We start from the raw sequence: 11,857 nt of genomic DNA on the forward strand, positions 1-11,857 counted from the left end.
AGAGAGAGAGAGAGAGAGAGAGAGAGAGAGAGAGAGAGAGAGAGAGACAGAGACACAGAGAGACAGAGAGAGACAGAGACAGAGAGAGAGACAGAGAGACAGAGAGAGACACAGACAGACAGACAGAGAGGAGAGAGAGCACAAGAACATTCTAGAAATGATAGTATAGGCTATTTCTCACCCACGGTGACCTCCTCCTAGAGGTTTATGACAACCAATTGGAAAAGGGGATACATGGGCAGACACTCCTGCCTCTTCAGATGGGTGGAAGAATGAAGGGCACTTTGAATATCCAGTTTGCTGACAGTAGGACCTCAGCTCAAGACTTCTGGCACTTAGCTTGGGATCTATCCCCCATGATTTTCTCAGGGCCCCAAGATTTGGGGTGGGATGGCTTCTAGCCAACCACTTGATCCCCGGGAACTCCTCCGTCAGGGTCACTCACAGGCTGGTCTATGATGATGGAATTTGGTGGCTGTCCAAAGCCGTGTTGTTGCTCCTGACGCCGAATGGCCAGGTTTTGCTTCTCTCGTGCCCAGCGTCGAGCTGAGTCCTCCAGCTTCAGACATGGAGAGAAGACGTTGGAAAGCCAGCAGTCAGTATGGCCCTCCTCCCCCGAGCTAAGACAAACAGAATTTGGGCCTATCCTCTGGGAAAAGGCAAGCAAAGTCTGGCAATAGCAGACGTGAGGTGCCAAACACACAGCTTAAGACAGTTAGTTCTTCTCTGCAGTTTGTATGGAGTCCGATCTGACCTGAATCCACACTGAGCCTTGACTCTGGTCACAGACTAAGGCTGACTCTCACATACTGAGCCCAATTCTGCAGTCAGACACTGAGTCCTGACTCTGCTTGTATACTAAGCCTTGCTCCTGGCCATAGACTGAAGAGTGAGTCTGATCCAGCCTGATCAACCCCAGTACCTCACTTACCTGGGTTTCCAGGGACAAGATCCGACTCTGAGCTTGTTCTAGCTTGGCCAGGAGGTTAAACTTGTCTGAAGTTCCACCAAGGAAGTCCTGTGGGAGTGCAAGCTACTGTAAGGCTCTGGCTGGGAGCTTAGGCCAGGAGAAGGCTTGGAAGCAAGAAAAGCGAGCCAGGTGTGGGTTTCAAATTCAGCTGCAGATACAGAGCCTCACCCCCAAGCCACACCTCTTCCTTAAGGTTGTCATAGGGCTTCATGTACACTTAATCCCCTACTTTGCTTCCCACTCAGAATTGGGGAGTCTAACGTTAAAACATTTTTTTTAAGGTGGGATAACATATATTCCTGGCTGGCCTTGAACTCACTACATTGTGAGAATGACTTCACTTCTGTTCCTCCTGCCCCCCGTTATTCTGAGTGTTCGGATTTCAGGCATGTGTAGGTTTATGCAGTGTTGGGGATCGAACACAGGACTCCGTCTATGCTGGGCAAGCATTCTATCAACTGAGCTACACCCCCAACTCATACCGAATGCTTTAACATATCTAAAATGCGTTAATGAGCTCCCTTTAATACTCAGAATGTGGTTAAATGGGGTATTTATGTAAAGTAAAGGCTCATCAGAACAGAAGACGTCCATCTCTCATGCTTTGTCTGGCTCCCCACGCACTGGGACATTGCAAACAGAACTCACTTCCTGGGATGAAGAGACACACTCACCTGCGTCCTCATGTCACCATAACTCCAAATATTGACTTTGGGTTTGTACACCGCGGGGGCACCTGGAGCAGCCTGGGCAGTGGGGTAGCCTCCCGGGACACCCACCTGTGCTGGCAGGGTCTCTGTGTACTTGGAGTGGCCTGGGCCATTTGTGTCTTGTAGGCTCTCTGCCAAGTCTCCACCTGCTCCCAACTCTCTGGGATCCACCTGGGATGGGGAAAAGGGCTCTCCAAGGCTGTACCAATCCCAGAAGGTCCTGAGAGGCCCCATAGTGGAAGGGTGTCTAGATGGCAGGTGAAGTCAGGGTTCAGGGGTCAAGGGTCAGCCAGGGCCTTGCTCTCTCCCAGAATGGTAGAGGATGGTGAGATAGTTATTTTAGGAACACAAGAGCAAGGCCCTACTACAAATATTTCCAGTGCTGTTGGGTGCTGTGAAGCCCAGATTCTGGGCTGAATCTTCAACTTGGTTCGCACTGGGGATGACTGTGGGCTACCTGCTGACCAGGGCGGGCAGGCTCAAGCCAGGCCTGTATGACAGCTCTTACCGGTAAGGCCTGCTGCTGCAGTATGATGGGGGCTGACTGCTGGCGGTTCTTCTCCAGCTCTGTCCGCAGCCTCGTGTTTTCTGCCAGCAGCATGGAGTACAGATCGACAGCCAGGGTCTCTCCCACGGGGCCCAGAGGAATGCCAGAGGCTGTGCACACGGGACAGGTGCGTGTGAGACAGCCTTTCTTGCTTCTGTGTGCTCATTAGCCTTGACATCAATGGCTCCTTTTTGCCAGTGGAGTTGGGTCCATATCCCTCAGGCTGTCCTCCCATGCTGGTTAGATTCCTACGTCATTGTTTTCCCTGTGTCTCTCCCTGCTCGACTCTCCTTGTATTTGTCTCTCTAGTCACTCTCTGGTCCTTTGGCCTGGTTGCCCTCTGTTGACTCACCCAGACACCAGGTGAATAAGGATCCCCAAGATTTTTACTGTTTTCTAAAGACTTTCAGACCCTGAGTGCCTAACCATCTGTGAAGACTGGGCCCAGGGCCAGGCATATAGAGATACTTAGAGAGTCTCTCCACGTGGCCAGGGAGATGATCCACTTGATAAGGTGTTATCGGATTCTTTCCTGCTTATCGGAGCCACTTTTGATTGACAGCTGTGGATGGCTGTGGTTTACACCAATGGGGAACAAAAACTGATACGATCAGTGTGGTCTTGTCTGTTTGCTTTGGGAAGGCAGAAGAGGGAAGACGCCAAGAGGTGGGGAAGCTGACAGACTTGAGGACTTCTGCTGCCTAGGAGGCTGTCCATCCGGGGACAGCTCTCTCTGCCCCTGTGGTTCATAGGGCATCAACCTTAGAGGTCTGGTCTCTTTCTACCTGGCTCACACACTGTCCTTGTGTCCTAAAGCGCTTCCTGACAGAGAAAGGCTCTGATCACCATGGAAGCTCTCAGTACTTGAGAGAGGGGAGAGTAATGCTTCCCAGGGAATCTGGAATATTCCACCTCACGGACATAACAGAGAACTGACCCTGCTCTGAAGGTTCTTGTGAAACTGGGGGCCCCTAGGGTGAGACAGAAACTGGAAGGTCATTTATTCTGATCTACCTTGGGGAGTAAACCCACCCATGACAGGTTTCCCCTGTAGCCTGTTTGACGGTGCTGGCTCCTTCCGCTCACAGAGCCTTTCTTCCAATATCTGCTCCATCTTCTCAATTACCTGGTGATAGAGGCCAAGACTGGGCTGGCTTGAGAGCTTCACAACCTCTAGGCTGCTGCCCCCCCTCCACATCTGGCCCCGGCACCTGCCTTCTCCTGGTGTCGTACAGTGTCCTCCAGGGCCTTCACCTTCTGCATCTTGTCCTGGTACCGCCTCAGCTGTGTAGCCTGTGGCTGCTGAGCCTGGTACAGAAGCAGCAACTCCTTCTCTCGATCATTCTTCTGCAAGGTTGGAGGTGAATGGTTCCATGGGAATTACCCCAGCCACAAGGGCACATACGGGATCCTGCTGAACCCTGCCCCGGCCAGCTTCCCTCCCTACTGTGTAGTTTCTCTCTGTTCCGGATACTTCTCAGGACTCTGCCCGGAGGCGCTGTCCCTCTGTCCAGCAAACCCTAGCTCACCCGAATCAGCTCATTCTGCAGGTGCTGCACCCTGTCTCGCAGCCTCTTCATATCCAGTTCATTCAGCAGTAGCCTCTGCTTCATGGACACTGCTGGAGTGGGAAGAAGCTGGATCAGAAGAGGCAGAGGCATGTGCATCCCAGCTCTGGGGCTTGTCCCAGAATTTTCTGTTTCCCCCTCCTAAGACATTATAGCTAGGCAGTGTGTCTACAGTGGGGAGGAACGGGAGGGGTAGAGGATTCCTGAGATGGGACACACAGTATCTGGAGAAAGCTCCCTAGTTCCCTGCCAGTGACAGTTTTCAGCTGTGTTCAGCCCAGAGCCTGGGACCCAGCAGCTATCCAGGGGCTCACCCAGGTTCTCCTCTTCAGCTCTGCTCTGCTCTTCTATGCTCTGCTGGGTCAGGTGACTCCTGAGCATGCTATTCTCCTCCTCCAGGATGTTGGCTTGCTTCCTCAGTGCCAGGATGTCCTCCGCCATCTTCTGCATGGCCCGCCGGTAATTGTTCATCTCCTGTAAGCCCAGAATCCTCAGCTGAACCCTTACCCCATCCCCAAATCTCCATGATCCCACTCTACATCCGCGTGCACAGTGAGTCACTCTCAAGGTTGGTGAGCGGAGTCACCCTCAGGCTGTACCCCAAACCCTAGCTATTACCCAGAGAGAGTGATTGGGCATGGTCCTCATCTCTCCTGATAGCATGAGGATGGCCACACAAATGTGTCTCCTCAGGGACCACACTGATTCATGTGACACCGGGGGAACGTAGGGTTCCGGTATCCGATAAAGAAACCTGCAGGCAACAGCCTCAAAAGGATGGAGCCAGGTTTCCAGGTTCTGAGTAAATCACAGCTACTTCTTCACCTTCCCTCTTCTCCCGTTCCCTCTTGTAACCCAACCCCTTGCCTCTTAGATGGTCCACCAAAGCCATTCAGGGGCTGAATCGCCATCAGCTTCCCAAACCGCCCAGCATCCAAGAGGAGACACCAGGAAGACCCTAGAGACTCAGGTAAGGTCTCAAGGTCAAGGTCAGGATCCAGATATAAGATGGAGGAGATGGGGGCAGCAGGGCGACTTAGGTCTGGAAGGGCAATAATTATCGTCTTAATGATCCCTGGGCCTCCTCCACATCCCAGGCCTCCTGCTCAGTGCTTTAGGTGCTGCTCTGCATTCAACTCCCAACAAACCTATGGGATAAATCCTTTACAGAAGGAGAGACAAGACAAGTCCCAGAGGGGCAAGCAACATGTTAAGAGTAATGGGTAGTGAAGTCAGGGTCTAAAATTGACACCTGCTGGTGCTTGAGTGTGTTTGGGTTTTTTCTCTTTCTTCTCTTTCCTTTTCTTTTCTTTTTGAAAAAAACTTAAGTCTGCCTATACGGATACAGGGCAACTGAACATAATTTATATGCATTTTATGTGTGTCTGTGTGTGCCTGTGTGAGTGGATACGGGTGCCCAGCCTTGAGCATCAGCCTCGAGAATGAGATCCACTCCTTGACACAGTGCAGTTCCTCCTTGGCCTGGAGCGCATCGATTTGGCTAGGTTGCTTGGTCAGTGAGCCCTTAGGGCTCTCCCATTCCCACCTCCCTCATGCTAGGATTACAGACACTCCAAAACCGTGCCTGGCATTTACATGGGTCCTTGGCAACAAACTCAGGATCTGATACTTTACCTACTGAGCCATATCTTGATCCCTGCATTTGTTTGCCCATCAGATTCTGTACTATTATTACAAATTCCAAGCATAGACTCTATATCTATCTATCTATCTATCTATCTATCTATCTATCTATCTATCTATCCATCCATCCATCTATCCATCTATCCATCCATCCATCTATCCATCCATCCATCTATCTATCTGGAACAGGGCTTGGGAGGGAAGAGACGGGAGGGAAGTGAGCCCTCTGAGCTGCCTGTGGACTTCCGGGCTCTGGGAAGCCTTGCTCCTGTGGGTGTGCCTCACAGGACCAGCCTGGCTCCCAGGTCCCTGAAAACACAACTCTACATCCAACTCTCCCCTGGTCTCCAGCTTCCTGGAGGCGGAAACCAGCTCTATCCTGGCTATAGTCTCCCACCTGCTGCATGGTGGGGCACAGCTTTCTTGGGCAGGGGGGTCCCCAGCCAGCAGGAACTCATCAGACACCACTTGTCATCTGCTGCTGCTGTCTAGCCTTCTGGCTATAGTCCGTCTGACCGGTGCCAGTATTGGCTCTATCTCCTTAGCATCTGCTGTGGCTTCCCCGGATCTATGCCCATCTGGTATCCTCAGACAGGGTGTTAACTGGTGTTACCCTGAACCTGGGACCACACACACACACACGCATACACACACAACTTTGGAGTCAGGGACATGTGTGGAACTTGGAACCTCCTGAAGCCCAGGTGTTACTATGAGCTCAGGTTGGGATGTGCAGGTGTCGGAGTCGGTCTCATGTCTGTTTCAATGGTTGTTCCACTTAAACTCTTTCCCCTTCATTCTTGCTACCCTGGACTTGCTGGCATCCCCCCCTCTGCTGGGTGGTCTTCACTTTATGGCACATCCCATGACTGACTGGATGTAGGGCTCAGAGCTTGGCTGAAGGAAGTCTGTGATATCTCAACAGAGGAGATTCATCTTCTGTCCTTCCCGAGCCTGCTTCAGTATCTTATCCTGCTCTGATTAGAGCGGGCCCAGATGGGGCTATTGGCTTGTAAGGTTATTGTCTTCACACACGCACAGACCTATGTGCACAGAAACATGTCCAAGGATGCCCCATGCAGCACAGTCTGTAGTCTTACACTACCGCTTCTCTGGTGTCTGGTCTGTTTGTAAGGAATGTCCTAGAATTAATTGTCCCAGTAGAGAGAGAAGGCCACACTATTGTGAAATGAAGAGACCACGTGGGAAGTTGACACAATCCTGACCTTAACTGGGATGGGATGTGTGCGTGCACACAGAAGACATTTTGGACAAGAGGTTGCCAACCCCTCAGCCCGTCCCATAGGGTCTGGCTAGCTTACATCCTATTGAGGGGATTATCCTTTTTAAGAATCCACAGTTCACCATCTCTGCACTTCTGGGATATGAAGGAAGCAAGCACTGATTGGTTATTTATAACCCCCCATACACACACACAGATGAAGAAATCAGGAGGGAGACAGGGCTACCCTTCAAGGGATGGAGTCCCTAAGACCCACTGTCCTCCTCGAGTGGAGACCTCATCAACACAGCTGGGCTGGGAGACCACAACAAAGAAGGAAAGAACAGTGGTTGACTTCTGGTGAGGCGGTCCCCTGCCTCAACCAGCAAGTCCTTCTGGAGGAGGATCAGTGGGTCCTAGGGACCCCATCCCTTGAAGAGTTGCCCTGTCTTCCTCTCTAGCCTCTTAGCCCAGCCTTGCCTGTTCATCCTGGAAGAGAGGCTTCCACCTGGAGATAGTGTGGGTTCCTGTCTCATCCTCTCTATTCTGGCCAGTGTCTTCTTCTGTGGGAACCACAGATGACTCTGTTTGCATGGCCGAGTGGAGACCTCGTCCATACAGCTGGGCAGGGAGACCACAAGGTTCAAGCTGGTAGCCCTGACCTGAGGCCACAGCCTGCAGCCAGGCTACCCTCAGGGCCACATTCTGCGTCATGTCCTAGCCTTGAAAACACCATGCTCCAGATTTTCCTTGTAGTCTTGCTCTCTAGTCCCTCCTGGGGGAGGGACAGGTATGTCCTTAGAGACCCTGACTCAAATGCCACTGTGCCTGACTCCAAGGTTCCTTTGTACCCTCCTTATCTACTGGCACTAGGACCTTAAGAGCCTGGCAGAGTGAGACATGTCAGAGCGCGAGGTTCTGGTTATCCCAGCTGCCCAGGAATATCGGTGGGCTTTACTGTAGCCACAAGCCACAGGGGCTCAGAAAGTAGGGTTGCTGTTGTTAAACTCCAGTGTCCTCATCTTTGGGATGAGAAATCAGGCCCCAAGGACTCGTGTGATACGAGGATAGTAGGAAGGTTAGCCCTGACTAGTACTAGGTGCTTGGAGATAGCAACTCCTTTCCTAGAATCCCTTTAAGATTCTTTAAAAACTTCATTCCAGAAATTCTGCTTATAGGGTGAGTCACAGTTTACTGGGCTGAGGCCATTCCAGTGGGGACGGGGTGGGGGTGGGGATTCTCTGACAAGAACCCAGAGGAGATGCTTAGACTCTGGTCAGTGATATGGTAAAGTATGAAGCATATTACCCAGTGGGGACTTCCAAACACAATGCCAATTATGTAGTCAGGATAGCCCTTGTACCACAACTATGCAGAAAGGAAAACTGAGGCTGGAAGTAGTGCACCCAGAGACTGTCACAAAGCCTGTGCCAAAGCAGCACAGTGCCCCCCCCCCCCCGGTGACTAAGGTTTACTTTATACAGTTCTGGACCACGCAGGTCCTTGAACAGAGAGCTAAGCTAGACAGTCCTTGCCTTCAGTGGTCCACTCTATACTGAGGAGGTGGCAGACACGAGGCTTCCAGGAGGCCTGTCTCCAGCCTAGGAAGCCCGGAAAGCTTCCTGGAGGCAGTGAGGACCTAGGCTGCTTTTGGAATATGGGCAGGCTGTACCGGAAGAGAGGAGACAGAGGAGAAGTTGTGGGGAGTGGAGGGATGGGGAGAGCCGCAGGGCAAACCAGAGACGTGGGCTCAGGAGCCTGGTCTCTGCTGCAGGGAACTGAAAGGCCCGCGCTGGAGGGGTGTAGTAAGGGCTCGCTGGCTGCTAGACTACTTACGAACAGATGGGTATAGGGACCAAGAATAATGCTCGGCGAGAGGCAGTGGGACCCTCGCCTGGCGGAGGAGGCAGTGGCATAGAAACAAGATGAAGACAATGGATGTGGACCCAGAAGAATGAGAGGACACTGGGAAGGCAGTCCTCTAGGCTATGTGTCCCAGAGAGGGAGCGCGTGTTCAGGAATGGGGAGAGAGAAAGACCAAGGAGTTGATGGTGGCTGCTGAGGAAACTTTGAGACAGGGACTATTTCCAGAGAGGAAGATGAGTGGCCAAAACCGAGTGGCCAAAGCCGGGTGGCCAAGTCAAGGCCACAGGGCTTCTGAAGAATGCTGGAGCTGTGGAAAGCGGTGTCGGGGCTGAGAGCAGGGATCTGGGGTCAGTGGGCTTGCCTCACGCCCCTTGCTGGTGGGCACGAGATGCTGGTGTGTAGTTTGTTTTTGCTGCCGCCAGAGGGCAGGCGCCTCCCGCCAATACTTAGCTCCCAGTCCGTCCCAAGAGGCGGCCAAGGCTTCCTGAGATGCCCCCACAGCTTGTGTTGTAAAGAGAGCTGGGTAGTGGTTTGCCATTTAGCCCCTCGCTCCGACTCCACCCCCCAGCACACACGTCCCTTCTCTAGGTGATCCAGCTGTCCTTCCCAGACCTGGGTTGGTTATGACGGGCGCCATCTGCTGAGAATCATCCATAGAAGTCAGAGAGGTGCAGCGACTTGCCTGAAGTCACACAGCAATTCTTAAACCTCAGCTGGGTCCTTTGTTAGCTCTAGGTGGAGGGGGTCTGAGGCGTGAGGGAGAGCTTGGAACAAGACCCATAATGAAGCTATCTTAACTTCCCCCCACGGCGGAATCCCTTGAAGCTGACCCTCATGCACACAGTACAGGCAGGCAGGAAGAGATCATTACTCTTCTCCCGCCTGTACCCACATATTTGCAAAGAGAGAAAATTCTTCTACCCCATTAGCATGCTCCACAAACCTAGAGGTCCCAGCTGCCTTTGTAGACACCAGCTCTCCCGTATCCCTAAACCCAAGCCTACACCTAAGGATAGCCAGATCTAGTTTTCTCTTGCTGGGGAAGAAGTTGAATCAGAGGAAGGAGGCCTGGCTGGTCTTTTGTTTCATTCCTAAGGGGTACAGGTACACTGGATGTTTGTGAAGAGAGTGTTCTGCAGAACCCAGGGACCTGAAGTGCTACCGTGCCCCAGCTCTCTCTAACTTTCCACCATGGCTCTCGGCTCCCAGACACCTCTACTTCCTACACAGCCAGCTTCTCCTCCAGGCCCTGCCTCCTGGCTCTCTGCTCTTCCATAGCTGGGTATCTTCCCTCATCCTGGAGCAACAGGACAGCTGAAAACGCTTCCGTCTCGTAAAGAGGTGAGTCTAAGTGTGTGTCCCGTGTCATTCTCCTCCCAACCCCAAGCAAACTGGCCACTGGCCTTGGAGACCCTTAGGAAGTGGGAAAACGACTGAAACCCCTTCTCTTGCCTAAGCCTATTGTTTTCCCAGGGAGAAGCCCAACTAACCAGGGAAAGAAGGAGCCACGGTAACAGCCTGGCTACCCTAGCCCAGTCTCCAAGTCATGCCTACTGAGGAAACAGTTGAAGCTTTGCCTGCTCTGACCAAGAGCCACCATGGCACTGCTGTCTACTATCGACCACGCCCACACACCCCAACAGCTACTCAGGGGCCTGACAGACTTCCCTAGCTACCTCTCCTGTCACCCTTGTCACCTTTTGATGCATAGAGCGTCTGTGGGTCGCTCAGGATGCCAGAAACCTTTCTAGTTAACTTTGTATTTCTAGTATCTTAAAAAGGAACGAATCCCAATTCTTTCAAATAAAACGTGAACCTTCAGCTTGTATTAATTGGTGCTGGCCTTGCCCAGTTCTTGAGTTACAAGGAACTGGGAGTCTACACCACGGAACCGGCATGAGAGATAGACGGTCTGTGATTTGCTTTAAGGAGGGAGTGGTGTCGCAGGGGTTGAAGATCAGTGTGGCTAGGCAGCCACAGTACTCACAGGAACATCTAGTGCCACTGGAGTCCCGGCCCCTCTACCCTTAGTTCATCCAACTAAGAAAAAGCTTCCTTCCTATTGACCATAGAACCAGTGGCCCCAGAAGCGCTATTCACTTAACTTTACTACCACCAGAGGGCAGGCAAGGGACCCTGAACAGTCCATTGGCTGGGATGTTGAAGCCCAGGCAATAGGTGGTGGCTTACAGGGGGACTACAACCCAGCAATCCACACCACAAAGGACAGTGCCGGGGAGGGCTGGGGCGGGCCAGCTCTGCAGCAGGGTTTTGGCTGGAGGCGAGAAAAACCTTGGTGGGTCCCTTTTCTACCTGTCACTACCTGGAGTTGCCCTGGCTTCCCAACCTGAGCTCAGCTCTATTGGGGTGGGGAGGTCCTTGTTCTTAGAGAGCTGCAGTAGCAGTGTGGGTACATGCTATGCAGAGGACACCACTCACCTCTGGAAGTACACATAAGAAGCAAGAGGTGAGGGAGGTGTCTCTGGCCAGGCAAAGGCCAGGAAAGAAGCTGAAGCCAGGGCTAGTGTAGACTTCCTGGACGTCACGCCCAGCCTTGTGTTCTTACCCTTTGCTCTGAAGCCTCCCTCAACTTTGCCCTGTCTTTAAGGTTCCACCCTGGGTTCCCTTCTCCCAGGAAGCTCCAGGGAAACTGTTGGGTCAGAGCCTGGTCTCTGAGGGACCTGTGTGGATGATGTGTGAAAAGAATTGCATCACAGGCTGGAGGCAAGCACAGCTGCAAGGGCCCGGCCCTCATAGCACACAGGTGGACATCATAGCCACAGGTGGACATCATAGCCACAGGTGGACATCATAGCCACAGGTGGACATCATAGTCACAGGTGGACACCATAGCACAGGTGGACATCATAGCACACAGGTGGACATCATAACACACAGGTGGACATCATAGCACACAGGTGGACACCATAGCACACAGGTGGACATCATAACACACAGGTGGACATCATAACACACAGGTGGATATCATAACACACAGGTGGACATCATAACACACAGGTGGACACTATAGCCACAGGTGGACATCATAGCACACAGGTGGACACCATAGCACACAGGTGGACATCATAGCACACAGGTGGACATCATAACACACAGGTGGACATCATAACACACAGGTGGACATCATAACACACAGGTGGATATCATAACACACAGATGGACATCATAACACACAGGTGGACATCATAACACACAGGTGGACATCATAACACACAGGTGGACATCATAGCCACAGGTGGACATCATGACACACAGGTGGACATCATAACACACAGGTGGACATCACAGCACACAGGTGGACTTCATAAC

At 52.3% G+C, this 11,857-nt stretch overlaps 1 protein-coding gene across 4 annotated transcripts in view; it reads right to left on the bottom strand.

Moving 5' to 3' along the window:
- The window catches only part of Ccdc33 (coiled-coil domain containing 33), a 100,347-nt gene that overhangs the window by 826 nt on the left and 87,664 nt on the right, over positions 1–11,857 (bottom strand). Inside the window, exons 12-19 of one of the 4 annotated variants that reach the window (XM_028774542.1) lie at positions 4,110–4,269; positions 3,757–3,848; positions 3,443–3,574; positions 3,242–3,353; positions 2,189–2,337; positions 1,750–1,851; positions 932–1,018; positions 446–559 (exon numbers count right to left, since the gene is read on the bottom strand). In XM_028774542.1, coding sequence (XP_028630375.1) covers positions 446–559; positions 932–1,018; positions 1,750–1,851; positions 2,189–2,337; positions 3,242–3,353; positions 3,443–3,574; positions 3,757–3,848; positions 4,110–4,269 — 948 coding nt within the window. Of the gene's footprint in view, positions 1–445; positions 560–931; positions 1,019–1,644; positions 1,852–2,188; positions 2,338–3,241; positions 3,354–3,442; positions 3,575–3,756; positions 3,849–4,109; positions 4,270–11,857 lie in introns of all 4 variants that reach the window. The other 3 variants (XM_028774541.1, XM_028774544.1, XM_028774543.1) reach the window with 3 other exon arrangements.

The sequence above is a fragment of the Grammomys surdaster genome, unplaced genomic scaffold (genome assembly GCF_004785775.1).
Source record: "Grammomys surdaster isolate TR1022 unplaced genomic scaffold, NIH_TR_1.0 241, whole genome shotgun sequence".
Lineage (NCBI taxonomy): Eukaryota > Metazoa > Chordata > Mammalia > Rodentia > Muridae > Grammomys > Grammomys surdaster.